The sequence below is a fragment of the Cyclopterus lumpus genome, chromosome 13 (genome assembly GCF_009769545.1).
Source record: "Cyclopterus lumpus isolate fCycLum1 chromosome 13, fCycLum1.pri, whole genome shotgun sequence".
NCBI classification, from domain to species: Eukaryota; Metazoa; Chordata; class Actinopteri; order Perciformes; family Cyclopteridae; genus Cyclopterus; species Cyclopterus lumpus.
In genome coordinates this window covers 4902035-4916273 of record NC_046978.1, presented here as the reverse complement: position 1 = coordinate 4916273, position 14239 = coordinate 4902035, and the positions used below count along the sequence as shown (strand labels likewise).

Below are 14239 nucleotides of genomic sequence, written 5' to 3'. Positions count from 1 at the left end.
ATATGTATGTGTATATATATGTATGTATATGTTAATGCAATCTGTTAATGTTTTTACGTAGGGATTTACATAGAAAATGTAACAACCTGGCCAATGATGCGCAATGATTGACCAGTCTCCGTTAGAGGGGTGAGAGTTGGGAAAAGGTTAATTCCCATTCCTGCTTTCCGCCTTAACATTCTTACTGATTTCCAAACCTGTGATACTCGTCTGTGTACGGTAAACTGCTGCTGCAAAAAAGCTGAGATTTAGCTTTATGTTGTTGTGACTTTAACTGCATTTAAATGTAGTGTATTTATGCCTTCTCACTGTTTATAATGTTGTCATTACAGTTGTGCTAGTTTGGTTTATGCAGTGAATTGCAGAGATTTGGGGACAACATTTCATTTATATTTAAATGTTTTGCTGTGTTGCACGGTAATTAGATTTTTAGTCTTTAAATACTCATGCATGACCCGACTAAGACAGACACGTTACCACTTGCACATTTGGTCAAAATGAATGCAAGAATACATAAAAGAAAAAAATATATTGTTTGTTATGATACACATTTTGTTCATGTGAAAAAAAATATTAATATAAGATAAACTTCCACAGGTTGTCTTTGTATGTTTCCAAAGATACATGTTTATGCTGATTGTATGATGTTTAATAGTCTGACTGCTCTTTTTCTCAGTCAATGTATAGATTTTATTTTCTCTGCCATGAGACCTGAGCACATACAGGATATGAAAGAGATGCAGTAAACAAGACAAGAGGATTGTTTTTGTCTCGTTATAACCCCTAACATCAACGTTGACTACAGGGAACATTTATTTGACATGCATTTTATAAGACCGGGGCAATTTAGAAATTATTTTACAGTATGAAACTATTATAATCAAAGCATCGTTAAGTTACATGACAATGAAAGTCAGATGAAGTAAAAGTTGTCAGAATGAAAAAAAGTCAGTAGGTCTTTGGGAAATACATTGTACTCGGATGAGATATTCAGATTGCTGAATTTAGCATGCCATTTGAGGGCATAGCCTGAACGATCTGGTTTAGTGAGCACATTTGTGTTTTAAATGAATTAACATTCAATTTAAATCTGTAAAATGAGGCATAACTTCTGAGGTTTTTCTTTAAAAAGGTATTTCTAAAATGTGTCCATTTCACTGATAGTCAGTTATGAAAGTCATCCATCCATCCATCCATCCATTATCAGCCGCTTATCCGGGGTCGGGTCACGGTGGCAGCAGGTTCAGCAGGCCGACCCAGGCTTCCCTCTCACCCCCAACATTTTCCAGCTCATTCTGGGGGATCCCAGGCAACTGTGGGTCAGTGGTTAGCATGCCCGTCTTTCAATCAAGAGGTTGGCAGTTCAATCCCCGCCCTAGTCGATGTGTCCTTGAGCAAGACACTTAACCCTGCATTGCTCCCCGTAGCTGTGTCTACGGTGTATAATGTAAAGTGTCTTTGAGTATCTAGAAAAGCACTATATAAATTAAATGGATTATTATTATTATTATCATTATCATCCCGAGGCGTTCCAAGGCCAGCCGGGAGATATAATCCCTCCAGCGTGTCCTCGGTCTTCCCCGGGGCCTCCTACCAGTTGGACGTGCCCGGAAAACCTCTAATGGGAGGCGTCCAGGAGGCATCCTAACTAGATGCCCGAACCACCTCAGCTGACTCCTTTTCGACACGAAGGAGCAGCGACTCAACTCCGAGCTCCCCCCTGATGTCCGAGCTCCTTACCCTATCTCTAAGGCTGAGCCCGGCCACCCTACGGAGGAAGCTCATTTCGGCCGCTTGTATCCGAGATCTCGTTCTTTCGGTCACGACCCAGAGTTCGTGACCATAGGTGAGGGTTGGAACGTAGACCGACCAGTAAATGGAGAGCTTTGCCTTCCGGCTCAGCTCCTCTTCACCAAGACGGACCGGTACAGCGCCTGTTTTACTGCTGCAGCCACACCGATCCGCCTGTCGATCTCCCGCTCCACCTTACCCTCACTCGTGAACAAGACCCCGAGATACTTGAACTCCTTCACTTGGGGTAGGCAGTTTGTCCCCACCTGGAGGGAGCAATCCGCCGGTTTCCGGCAGAGTACCAGTTATGAAAGTCAGTGTAATATAAAGTTTTAAGTGTTATTAGTTATATATTTACATTTGGAACTGCTGGTTTGAGTTGGAAATAAAGATGGCTCATAAAAGTAAAAATACTACAAGAACTGAATGATGACTTATGTAAACACTCATTTGTATGTATCAATATAGATGTTTCATATAGCCATTTTAACAACAAAAAAAACCATTTAGTTAACCACTGACCTGAACGTCTCATGCAACAGTTAGTTGGAAGAGCAGCAGCTGGTGCGGGAGCGCCACTGTGTGGTTAGTGAGTACACATTTATAAAACTAGATGCGCATTGATAGTCATTCCTTCTCAGGCAACTAGTCAGTGACAGTGTCAAAAAGGATTAAGTCAATAAGAAGCAGTTGCAAAACTTAATTTGCTTAGTTCCAACAAAAGAGCACGTGTGGGTTTGAGATAACCACACGCACACACACACAAATATCATAACATTTAAAACTATTTCTTTGATGTAAAAAAAAAAAAGAGGAAAAAGTAAACTCTGGAGTTCATTTTAGTCTTTGTTTAATATCTTTTAAACAGTCCTTGACCCACATGCATATTTTCCGTGACCAGAACACATCGAACAATTGTGTCAGACATGTGTGCTTCTGTGTGGAAAACAGATCCAGACGGCTAAATCTCCTCACAATTGACTGCTGAGCTCTACGAGTAGCTTCCTGGCTCGAACAGTTTGATGACGATGGCTTCATGGGGCCGCAGTTCCAATGTGTCCAGAGTTGTCGAACCCATGCGGTCCATTCTTGTGTTGGCCACAAAGACCCCAGCTTTGGGCAGGCTCGGGGCCCGGGTGGGCTCCAGGGCTCCAGGCTCCGGCCCGACGTTGAGCAGAATGAGGAAGTGGACACAACCCCAGGAGCGCAAGAAGGCCAGGATCGGTGGGGATGGAGAGGGAAGAGTGGAGTTAGATGAGGAGGAGTAGGTGGAAGAATTGAAGGGGAGGAAAGTAAAACTGCCAAACAGAAGAGCTTCTTCTCTGGCTCTGGAGTGACTGAGGGTGGAGAAGAGAGCTGCAACTGAACGCTTCTTCTCCTCGTCCTGAGGGAGGGAAGGGAGAGAGAATCGTCACAGTAACCTACCCAACTAAGGCTTTGCATCTTTAACTTTACTTGAATGGACTAAGGAAATACTCAAGTAGTTAGTTCAAGAGGGATATCTGTCTTTATTACTCACTGTGTGGGTGTCTGATGATTTGTTTGTGTCTCTATGTGATGAGACGACTTTCAGAGACACATTCTGAGACAGAAAAGCATTATTTGGTAATGTGAACTTAATGAATACTTTATGCTCTAAAAAGGTCTGTGGCAGGACTTCACCTGTACTTGGTCGAGGTCTTCGTCATACTGTACTGCAGGTGACCCTGGCAGAGTCATCACCAATAACAGGAGTAATTCCTTCAAGTCAATGGATGCTTTACCTCCAACCTGCAGAAAATAGTTAATTATTTATGTCTTTTAGTTAGTGCTAAAACAATAAATTGATCAATCAAAAATGTACCTGCAACTATTTTAAATATTGATAGCACGTGTCTTACTGTCCAGCTGGGCCATATGTCTTCTACACTTGTTTGCAGGTGTGTCTCTATGGCAGCAGCGACTTCCTTAGCAGACAGGAGGTGTTGTGAAGATGGAAGAATTGACCTCATGACCACATCCACCAGCGGAACATTGCCCTGGCTGAAGGATTTTAGAGGCAGCAAAACGTCCTTTGTCTGTTTGACCACCACAATCCTGAAGAGACGGACACGTTGAGCTTCATTTTATACTTTGCTTTTATTATTTTGTATTTAAACAGTGTGTTTAACAATACCTTTCCTTCTCCTCACTGCTGAATTCGTTAAAGACACCTTTCCACTCCAGGAGTGTCTGATATATATCCGAAAAAAGAAAGTGAATTTGTGGGAACTCAGCTTGTGCAAATCCAAACGTGTGCAAGAATCATTTTACCTTTCCTGAATACTCTGCATCTGTGTCACAGATTGCAAAGCCTGCCACACCCTGCTCCAACCAGAACCGAAGTGGAAAAGTATCTGCATATTTTTGTACTGTGGCAGAGAGTTTTGATGTGTTGTCTTCGTTTCCCGCTACATCCTGAGGCCCCAATAGATCCACTTCACAGACCTCCAACACCACTTTGAGATCTGCAGGCCCAATAAAAACAAGTTAAAGTCCACCAATGCAGGCTGTTTGACAAAAGGAAGACCACTCACCTGCTCTGTTGCTCTCTGCAAGCAGATGCTGGATCTGAGGCAAAGCCCCAAATCTTTCACCAGTGGCATTGAGGTTCGAAGGAGAGGCCTTCTTGTCAAACAGACCCTCCAGGATTAGAGCTCCTATACCCAGGGCCCTCAGGTAGGGCAGCTGCTCACACAGTGCTTGAGAGAAATTAGACATATGTATATATATATATATATATATATATATATATATATATATATATATATAGAGAGAGAGAGAGAGAGAGAGAGAGAGAGAGAGAGAGAGAGAGAGAGAGAGTTACTTAATTAATTAATTAGTGTTTATTTTTCATAATTAAAGTTGTATGCAACAGTTAAAGTAAGTTATTTTAAGGCTAAATATTTGCACAACAAAATCTTTTAGTTGGTAAATGTCAATGCAGAGGGTCAACACAACCACATACCAGGGCTCTCTTAAATCACTTTTCTAAAGTTAGTTGCAAGCATGCGATATTAGTTTTGTGATGTCTACAGTCTTAGATAAAGTAGTTTTCCACACTGAGAAACAACCCTAACCTAACCCTTTTTTTTTTAATGCAAAGTATGACAACAACATGTCATACTCAAAATGTCTCATACGGAGTCAACATAGCTCTCGGATTAATATCAACAAGCAGCTATTCACTGGAAGAACTGAATCTCCACCAATAAACAATCTGAGCACGCAAGGCTATGTTACCAACCAGGCAATAAGTGGGCAATTTATCTGGAGCCCAGACAGCTCAAACTAGATTGCGTTCAGTTAATTAAAATAGATTGGGAATAGGCATCATTACAGCCCAGTGTCACCCGAGATGATAAGGGCCTTAAAGCAGCTCAGAATATGTCGGTGTCAAAATCAATGACGTTGATACCGGCCTTTACTCACCATCGAGGCCCCCTGACCCGCCGGCGTGCTTCTCCGTGAGCAGGTCAGGCTGCAGCCGGTAGAACAGCGACTTCTGCCACCACTTGAGTGGCGTTTCAACGGGGCGCGGGCTCATTACGACGATGGCGATGGCGACGGCGAGCATGGCCAGCCACGCCAGCCAGAACATCAGCATCAGGGAACAACGCGCCTTCCTCCACCCGGGACCCCCCGCGGCGACCTCCAGCTCCTCCTTGGTCAGGGGCTGCCACTGCTGGAAAGGCTCCGGTTCAGGCTCCGGGATGAGCAGCGGGGCCGACTCCGAGCCGCCCGCGCTGGCCGACAGCCGGGGGCCTGCCACGCTGCCGTACCCGGTGGCTCCAGCGTTCAGAGGCATCCTGCCCGGCTGCAAGTGGGCGACACACAGTTAGGTTAAGGGGCTTCAAGTAAGCACGCACGCTGACGTTTTAGAGAGTTGGCCAACTGTTGCTGTGCTGAAGTCGTTTGATCTATCCATACCTCCTCAGTCTGCTCCATGTTGACGACAGGTGCTGCAGGACTCTACGTTTCTACACTGTGAAGTGCACTCACACTCCGCATGCAGCTCTGCCGTCACCTACCTGAACGCAACTTCTCTCCTGTCACGATCTATTTTACGCAGGTGTTTCAATCAATGCAGTTACCTGCTTTCCCACGTAAAGATCAGGTGACGCGCAGGGCGTCGCAGACTTCTGATTGGCCAGTAAAAATACTATAATTGTAAGAGAACCCCTCTCATTCAGACTGTTTTATTTTAGTATGCACTTGTATTAGTTTCTATGAGGGGCCGTTTAGGCCATAACTATTGAGACACTCTCACACGCACTATTGAGACACTCTCACACGCACTATTGAGACACTCTCACACGCACTATTGAGACACTCTCACACGCACTACTGAAACACTTACACACATACTATTGAAACACTTGTACATTCACTATTGAAACACTTGTACACTCACTACTGAAACACTTACACATACATACATACTCTGTAAATACTCTTACGCATACATATGAGAAACACACACGCATACATATATACTTCTGTGTCATATACACATACATATGAAATGCTTACATGCATACAAGAGAAACATGTATACGTATCTATCTGTTTTCAGTTATATGTATGTATGCTCTTACATGAGGATGTGCAAGCGTCTCACATGTATTCATACAAGTAATTTCAGTAGTGACCGTGAGAGTGTTTCATTAGTATGTGTGTAAGTGTTTTAGTAGTGAGTGTAAGAGTGTTTCATTAGTATGTGTGTAAGTGTTTTAGTAGTGAGTGTAAGAGTGTTTCATTAGTATGTGTGTAAGTGTTTTAGTAGTGAGTGTAAGAGTGTTTCATTAGTATGTGTGTAAGTGTTTCAGTAGTGAGTGTAAGAGTGTTTCATTAGTATGTGTGTAAGTGTTTTAGTAGTGAGTGTAAGAGTGTTTCATTAGTATGTGTGTAAGTGTTTTAGTAGTGAGTGTGAGAGTGTTTCATTAGTATGTGTGTAAGTGTTTTAGTAGTGAGTGTAAGAGTGTTTCATTAGTATGTTTGTAAGTGTTTTAGTAGTGAGTGTAAGAGTGTTTCATTAGTATGTGTGTAAGTGTTTCAGTAGTGAGTGTAAGAGTGTTTCATTAGTATGTGTGTAAGTGTTTCAGTAGTGAGTGTGAGAGTGTCTCATTAGTATGTGTGTAAGTGTTTCAGTAGTGAGTGTAAGAGTGTTTCATTAGTATGTGTGTAAGTGTTTCAGTAGTGAGTGTGAGAGTGTCTCAATAGTTATGGCCTAAACGGCCCCTCATAAGTCTCTGCCAAACATTAGGGTATATCGGGGAGAAAACTCTGTTACACAGAAAAGCATTCTTAAATACTCTAGAAGCCAACACAATTATATTTGTGTCTCAAAGTAAAGCACATGAATAAATCAAAGAAATTATTTTACGACGTCAAATTAACCTCTTAATGTACTTCTTATGACACTGTACAAAAAATAGAACAATGCATAATTTGACTTATAGATAAATAAACACATAAAAACCTTGTATCTCTAATTTGGATTATTCTGCTTAATTCTATGGAAAATGCATAGATTGTTCACACATCTGCTTTGATATTTCTGAATACTGTTATTAGCTGATGTCAGCGAGGCACCATCTTAGTCAAGAAAAGATGTGGATTGAGACCATTTAATATCTATTAGGCACATGAAAAAACTCCTTAGATAAAAATGACAAAAATGCAATGACATTTCTATGAAATACTGACATAGATACAAGCTTCACCTGATAACAGTTGCTGGTTTAAGAGCCCTCTGGTGGCTATTATAGTGTAAAAAGCTGCTACTAGTATTCTTTGGACCATGTAAAAGCTCAAGCCAGCCATGTCAGGATCCCAGTACCATCATGTTGTGGTGCAACACCAACCTTTCTGTCCCCATGTTGCTTATCTAAATATCACTCAAACGCAGTCAGTTATTACCCACATTGTCTGTCCGTGCTTTCCCGTCCTTTTCTTCTTTTCAACCTCTTCTTCCTCTTATCTTTTTTACCACGAGTGTTCCCAGCTGAACAGGGCTGTCCGGAGTTGAATATTTTAGTGATCTGACTTTTCAGGAGTGAGGAGGTGAGAAGGACTCTGTCCAATAAAAGCTTTGCTCAGTCAATTCATACAGAGGTGCTGAGCCTCACCACACCCTCGCAACACAATGTGAAGAACACATGACCGCTCAAGAGAGCCCATTAAAGTCCCACGTAGTTTTGACTTTGACTTAAACCATCTTCCCATGAATTTTAAGACATTGCCATATACAATTAGAGACCTCAACTTTATTCGGATGTTAGGGTTCAGACAAAAGCCCACCATGTTTTTCTTTCTTGTGTGGTGCGTTTGTATGTGATTGATTGGCAACTATCTTGATAACCGATTATTCATTTGGAAATTTGAAAAGCTTTAGTGTCTTTTATATGGTCTAATAGCTAAGCGTTAGACAAAACAAACAACTTGAGGACATAACAATGGGCTTTGAAAACTGTTCGTTGAGAAATTAATCAACAGATAAATCAATGCTCAAATTAGAGCTGAGTACCATGCAGCTACTGTAAATCTCAACAAATCCTATGTTCAAAATGTGAGATAAATGTCTCAAACGTAAAATGGTAAAAATTTAAATGTATCAAAAACACAGCTCACAGCATCATTTTATAGTATCCATCCATACATGTAGATGTATAATATTGAAACACACTATACTATTACTGTGTTCTGTACAACTCTTTTTCCAAGAGAACAACTTTTAAGTTACAGTGATGCAGTCACACATCCTCTCGAAACAGCCATGTTTAATGAGGTATGTGTGCTAATTCCTGGGAACATCTCGTCCTCTCTTTCCGAGTATGGCCCTCCAAACCCCCCCATCTCTTTCTCCAGCTTTCTCCTCGATCCTCCTCCTTTTGTGTTTCACATGACTTTCTTCTCTTATGGTGTACTTTCATGTTCTTGTGATGACAAGTCAATGCTGTCCATATCCCCCTTGCTCCTTGACAGCATGATTTACTGAATTATTGCGTTCCATGGTGAAACTCTCTGATACACATGTAGTCCATGTGCGCAGCACATACATTAAATACATTCAAGTCATTTTTTTGAAGAGTTCAATATTATTTTAGTTGTTGTGTGATTCGTTGCATTTGATTTAAGTCAGGTAATTATTTTTTTTGGCGCATATAGTTTGTTTACAGTATCAGACACATAGTCGTGTAAAGTTAGCTGCGTTAAACAGAAGCTTGTGCAGACAGATCAGTGTCTTTATAGGCACTATGTGGTTAAATATTATTAAATACTGCCTGAATAAATTAAAATAGTGTGCACATTTGACAAAAAAACAACTAACACAGTGGTTATTGGATTTAAATTCCACTTTAACTGGTCTGAAAGCAAATGCTCAAAGAGAATATATTACACACAAATAACCAGTTAGTTTAGTGCACATCTAAATTAAACTGGTCTCCATGGAGATGGTGAAGCTGGTGATTATTCTGTTTCCATGGTAACTGTTTAGTTTGAGTCCTCCTCTGATCCTTCGATGACCTGAAACGTCACACCACAGTAATGTCAGCAACATTAAACATCTACATTCTGGACATAATTTTGTTTTTCCAGGTTACTTACAAAGAGCAGAAAGTACTTTTAAAAATCAAAGTTCATGACTTATGGTTTAGTTTATTTCAAAATAAATTCTTGAAAATGTTTTTACCATTAGAATCTTTATTCCGAACAATTATTTTTATTACCAATAATCAGTCAAATATTGTTGCAATAACTCAAACAACTTGGGATACTTGACATTACAGTATAAATGAGTTATTCTATTTTGACATTTTAATTGGTTACTGTTTTTTATAGACAAAATGATTAAAGAGTTAACTGACAAACTGGCAAAATCAATAACAAAAAATATATTCGGGGCAGCTTTATTAAACTGTAAATTAGTCACATTATTTTGAGATAATGGCTGACATTGTTTTAATTGCCTTCATCTGATGAAATGTAAAGTAATGTGACTCATGTCTTACCATCGCCTCCTGAGATTTTACAGCCATGATGTATTTCTGATATGAAGAGATGATACAATCTCGCCTGCAAAGAGCAAAACAGCATTATGTCAAAAGAATTTGTGTTTTGAGTCTCTAAAAAAAGTGAATGTGTGGTTTTTTGGGGGTCTGCACGACTGACTTGCTGGTGATGCCTCCTCCTGGTGGGAGCCCTGGTATCTCTTCTGCAGCCAGGAATTTGATTACATACAAAAGGTCAGGGTCCTCATTTCTGGACCTCATCGTCTGAATAATTTCTATGAAGGAAGATTGTCAAAACACAGTTACAAACAAGTACAGTTACAAATAAGGGCGCTATCGGCAGTTCATAGTGTTGAGAGTTTTGTTGTGGGGGTTTTGAGTGGCTCACCTTCCACTTTCATGTCAATCTGTTGCTCCAGCGCTGCCTCCTGCTGCAGTGCCTCTTGTGACACCTGGGGGGCGCTGGGGAAGCAGACAATGACGATGCTCATGTTATCCAAGCTTCCCTGCAGAGGGAAACAGAAATATGAGAGAAGTTGGATAGGAAGCACTGCGACTTCAGTTTTATTTCAAGTTGAACTGAAGTAGTCAGTGGTAGAAGGAAACTACATTCTGAGGTATTTAACAGTTATTGTTACTGAGTTACTATTTACTATTTAAAAAACCTATAATGAGCATATACAATACACATTGGGTCTTGCTCTACAGTGAAACATATGCTTAGATTAGCTCCACCTCAACTAAATGTTACATTATGTAACTGCTGCATACATGTCAAGTCAGCAATTTTAACTCAACAATATTACATATAATTATGTTGCACACGGACTTCTGTCTGCACAGTGGCTTCTTTAACTTTTGATACTTCACGTCGATCATACTGATAATGCTTCTGTAAAGGTTTAAATGCAGTACAGCCTTCCACCACTTGAATTCACTTAAAATAGACATGTTGATAGTTGAAATAGCAGGTGACTGATAAATGGAGATATATTTTGGTTTGGACAAGATATCAATCTCCTATGATGTCTCAGTTTAGTACTTATAGCGGATAATGATATTGCTGAGTTGCAAACACATTACTTGTCTGTGGTTTTTATAAAATTATCAGTGTATATGACGGCCAATAAGTAACAGAAAATTGTAGTGCAGAAAAACCAAGCTACTACAAACTTGCTGTGGAGTTTTGTAACCACCAGCTTGTAACCACATAACCAAGTTGTTATGATGTCAGAGATGCGAGGAGTGAGGCTTAGTGTCTACTGGAACATGCACGGTACTGTAAGCCTTTTTAGGTGTAATAAGCAGCAGCCCAATCCTGCCAGCATAACACCTCTGAGCCTGTGTGTATGAAGCCGTAACACAGAGCTGCCGTGTCGACACACTCACATTCAGTCCTAATCCGAGCCATGTGGAGCATTTCTTCCCTCTTATGCCATGTCCCAGAATGCTTTAATACTGCTATTTATAGGGCAGGCTAAGGGCTCATCAGTGGTCAGACTGCAATTACAAACAAGTTTTAAGAAGACCTGCAGGAGAAGTCTATTTACATAACAAGATCTCTTCACAGAGACCCTGTCCTCAACGCCCCCTCCTTGTAAAGGATGTAAAGCTTCCCCTTCATAAAGCCCCCCGCTGTAATCCAATGAGCTGATTTTGGAGGGATGGGTAGAAGTTCTGCTGAGTTTACAGGGATACTACTACTTTACTTATGTGTTGGGTAATTAAGTAGATACATTTTATTATTTTCAATTATATTTTGCAGTGTAATCTGTGACAGATAAAACCCACATGTAAAAATTAAAATTTTAACCGAAAGTCTGGAAATGCTGCTCTGACAAATGCTAAATAAGACACTTTGTGGAAACTTAAAATAATGGCATGGCACTTTTCTTCTTTATCAATTCAAAATAGAGCAGACTGACACAGAGCGTATACTTCACATGGAATTTTAAGACATATATTGTAGAACGGCTTGGTTCACCCTGCCACCACCTGTGTCATGGTTAGGGCGGGCTATTGAATGTAAATGCCTGTGAAACTGACGGTTACATATTTATTTTCTTTGATTAGATAGTTCTTGGTTTTTATCCAATTTCAAACCATCTTATTTTAAACTCTGGCTTCTTCTATTAATTTCAACAAGCATACAAGACATGTTTATACTTCAATAATCACCACAACATCCATTTAATTGCTGTTTTGGAGTTTTTCATCATATCATGATCATTATGGGTTTTATCAAATACTGTTTCCCAGGTCAAGAATGAGCTTTCGATCTCAATGTTTGTACTTAAACAGTTTAATTGTGCTATTGACACTGAAACCCAGGTATCAAATCAATAACATTTATTACAAAAATACAAATAATACCTATCCCTAGTCATGGCCATGACAGATCAATGACGTCTTCCTCCATTCCATTTTTTCATTCAACTTTAACATTATATTTAAAAAGATTATTGCCATTGCAGTGATTCTTCCTTTCTGGAATCAAAATCTAAAGTTAGTTCATTTTCGTTTCCTTTTGTGCCATGCAACTTGTTTGTATACTGCTGTGTTGTTGATCTCTCACCTTATACAGACAGAGGTCCATGACTTGGGTGCAAATCTCCCTCAGGTCATCGCACACCTGCAGACGGCTGCGCACAAAGGCACACAGTTCCTCATTACCAATGGCGTCCCACACACCGTCACATGCTAGAATTAGGAACTCGTCTTCAGGCGTCCTCTCCATCTCATACACTTCTGGCTCTGGCGACACTAGCTGCTCTGTCTGCGGCCTCCAGTCCACCTCCTTGAAGTCAAAGTCCCCCAGTGCTCTTGAAACGGCCAGCGAGCCGTTGACCCTCTGGAGGATCACCGAGCCTCCAGCATTCTGGATGCGTTCCTTTTCTCTGGGGTTGAACGGCTTGTGGTCCTCTGTGTAGAAGACGACCTGGCCCTTGTGGCAGAGCAGTGTACGGGAGTCCCCACAGTTGATAAAGTAAATGTAGCGTGGTGACATCATGATGGCTGCTGCCGTGGTGCCACTACGGTCCCAGTTGTCCTGGCGAGCCAGTTTGTGCATGTGGCGATCAATTTCCAGGAAGCCTTTACGAATCCCCTCCTTCACCTGCTCGGGGTCCTCGGTTGCTTTGACCCCACCTGTGGGAAATGAGAGGGACACATTTGGTTTCAAGATACATTCACACCATTCTAGCACTACCATGTTGTTTGTTTAGAGGCCAACACAGCAGAGAAGACATCATCTGTGTTATTGTGCAATGACAACGGTGCTGACAGGTAAGTGTCAAATACTATTTTTAGTCAGAAAGTCAACGTTCCATTTTACGTTGCTTAAAAATGTCTTTGCTTCGAGTGTTCTCGGCCATCATAGTTAACAGTATGAAGAGCTAAAGAGCTGTTGTTTTGCTTCTATATTTTTCTTGTTAATGTAAAGACAAATACCACAATATCCAGAATTCCTGTTTTGAAAATGTATGTGATTTCTATAGCTTTTAGTACTGTATATACGTGACATGGTTGATTTCCTAGAAATTTGTACATATACATTTCCATGCTTAAAACAATGTCATCGAAGCGGTTTGTCTGTGCAAATGTTTTAGTTATTAAATATAGTTCATTTTGGGTGCAATACAGAGAAGTCTTGTTTGCAAATAATTCAGTGTGTTTTCAGTTTGTTACATGACTTTGTTCAAACGCATGCCATGCTGGTTCTTCCTCTAGATCAATCCAATGAATCACTACTTGTTCTGTACCTGTTGCCAGGATGTAATTCAGCAGGTTTCTGGAACAATACTGTGCCACTGTGGTTCCTGCATGTCCATCAAAAATGGCAAAGTATCCCCAGTCTGTCAGCTCTTCTCTCAGCTGGGGCATGCAGGTGTGGGCATCCTCCATCTGAGCCCTCCAGCCCTGCATACTCGCCACCGCGTAGTTCACCCCCGACTGAGAACCCCCCTCTGACACATGCTTCTCCAAGATGGGACAATCTAGGTAGGGGCTCGGCATTGAGTCATCCTCATCAGAATTGTCCTGCTCCCCACATCCATGTTCCTTGGGCCCCCCTTTAAAAAAGGAGGTGACCATCTTTTCCGTCTCTTTGACCAGCTGGCGGAGGAAAGAGGGCACCTCCACGTTGCTGGCCCGCCTGGCGGTCTTCATCACTCCGCGGAGCCTGTTCTCAAGCTTCTTGCTCGACCTGCCAGCAGCCTGTTTCTTCCTGGTGCCCCTCCTCCGGCCCTGTGTTTTCCGCAGCAGGTCCAGCGCAGCAGTAAAGCTGTGGCCCCCCAAGCAGGTAAACAAAAAGTGACTTCACATAAGAATGATTCTTAGATGAAAAACATTAAAACCATCCTTTAACCTGCAGGTCGATACTCCTTCTTCTGTCCTTTTATTATTTTACAATAGCA

The 14239-nt window shown here is 41.2% G+C and overlaps 2 protein-coding genes across 3 annotated transcripts; both read right to left on the bottom strand.

The window, feature by feature from the left end:
* Positions 1 to 2667: 2667 nt before the first annotated feature.
* On the bottom strand, positions 2668 to 5998 carry LOC117741523 (4F2 cell-surface antigen heavy chain). Of its 2 annotated transcripts, none has more exons than XM_034548609.1 (9): positions 5904 to 5998; positions 5242 to 5626; positions 4347 to 4511; positions 4084 to 4277; positions 3947 to 4002; positions 3672 to 3867; positions 3454 to 3561; positions 3311 to 3373; positions 2668 to 3175 (listed from the first exon to the last, which is right to left on the bottom strand). In XM_034548609.1, exons 2-9 carry the CDS (start codon positions 5615 to 5617, stop codon positions 2783 to 2785), a joined length of 1551 nt encoding a protein of 516 aa, XP_034404500.1. In that variant the 5' UTR covers positions 5618 to 5626; positions 5904 to 5998; the 3' UTR covers positions 2668 to 2782. The 2 variants fall into 2 exon arrangements, with proteins under 2 accessions (XP_034404500.1, XP_034404499.1); XM_034548608.1 differs by having other exon boundaries at positions 5740 to 5955.
* A 3308-nt stretch (positions 5999 to 9306) lies between these two features.
* On the bottom strand, positions 9307 to 13991 carry ppm1na (protein phosphatase, Mg2+/Mn2+ dependent, 1Na (putative)). The gene is made up of 6 exons (XM_034548597.1): positions 13586 to 13991; positions 12400 to 12971; positions 10213 to 10330; positions 9985 to 10099; positions 9825 to 9888; positions 9307 to 9339 (listed from the first exon to the last, which is right to left on the bottom strand). The coding sequence occupies exons 1-6, from the start codon at positions 13989 to 13991 to the stop codon at positions 9307 to 9309; spliced, it is 1308 nt and encodes a 435-aa protein (XP_034404488.1).
* Positions 13992 to 14239: the final 248 nt, after the last annotated feature.

What these genes read in the sequence shown, in the direction of transcription:
- LOC117741523 (XM_034548608.1), bottom strand. An exon ending in TGCAGAGAGCAACAGAGCAG is followed by an intron (nt 4,278 to 4,346) that starts GTGAGTGGTCTT and finishes TTGGGCCTGCAG; the next exon opens with ATCTCAAAGTGGTGTTGGAG. An exon ending in ATGCAGAGTATTCAGGAAAG is followed by an intron (nt 4,003 to 4,083) that starts GTAAAATGATTC and finishes GATATATATCAG; the next exon opens with ACACTCCTGGAGTGGAAAGG.
- ppm1na (XM_034548597.1), bottom strand. Translation starts at nt 13,991, where the DNA reads ATGAAGACCGCCAGGCGGGCCAGCAACGTGGAGGTGCCCTCTTTCCTC. An exon ending in GAATTACATCCTGGCAACAG is followed by an intron (nt 12,972 to 13,585) that starts GTACAGAACAAG and finishes CATTTCCCACAG; the next exon opens with GTGGGGTCAAAGCAACCGAG. An exon ending in TAAAATCTCAGGAGGCGATG is followed by an intron (nt 9,340 to 9,824) that starts GTAAGACATGAG and finishes GTGACGTTTCAG; the next exon opens with GTCATCGAAGGATCAGAGGA.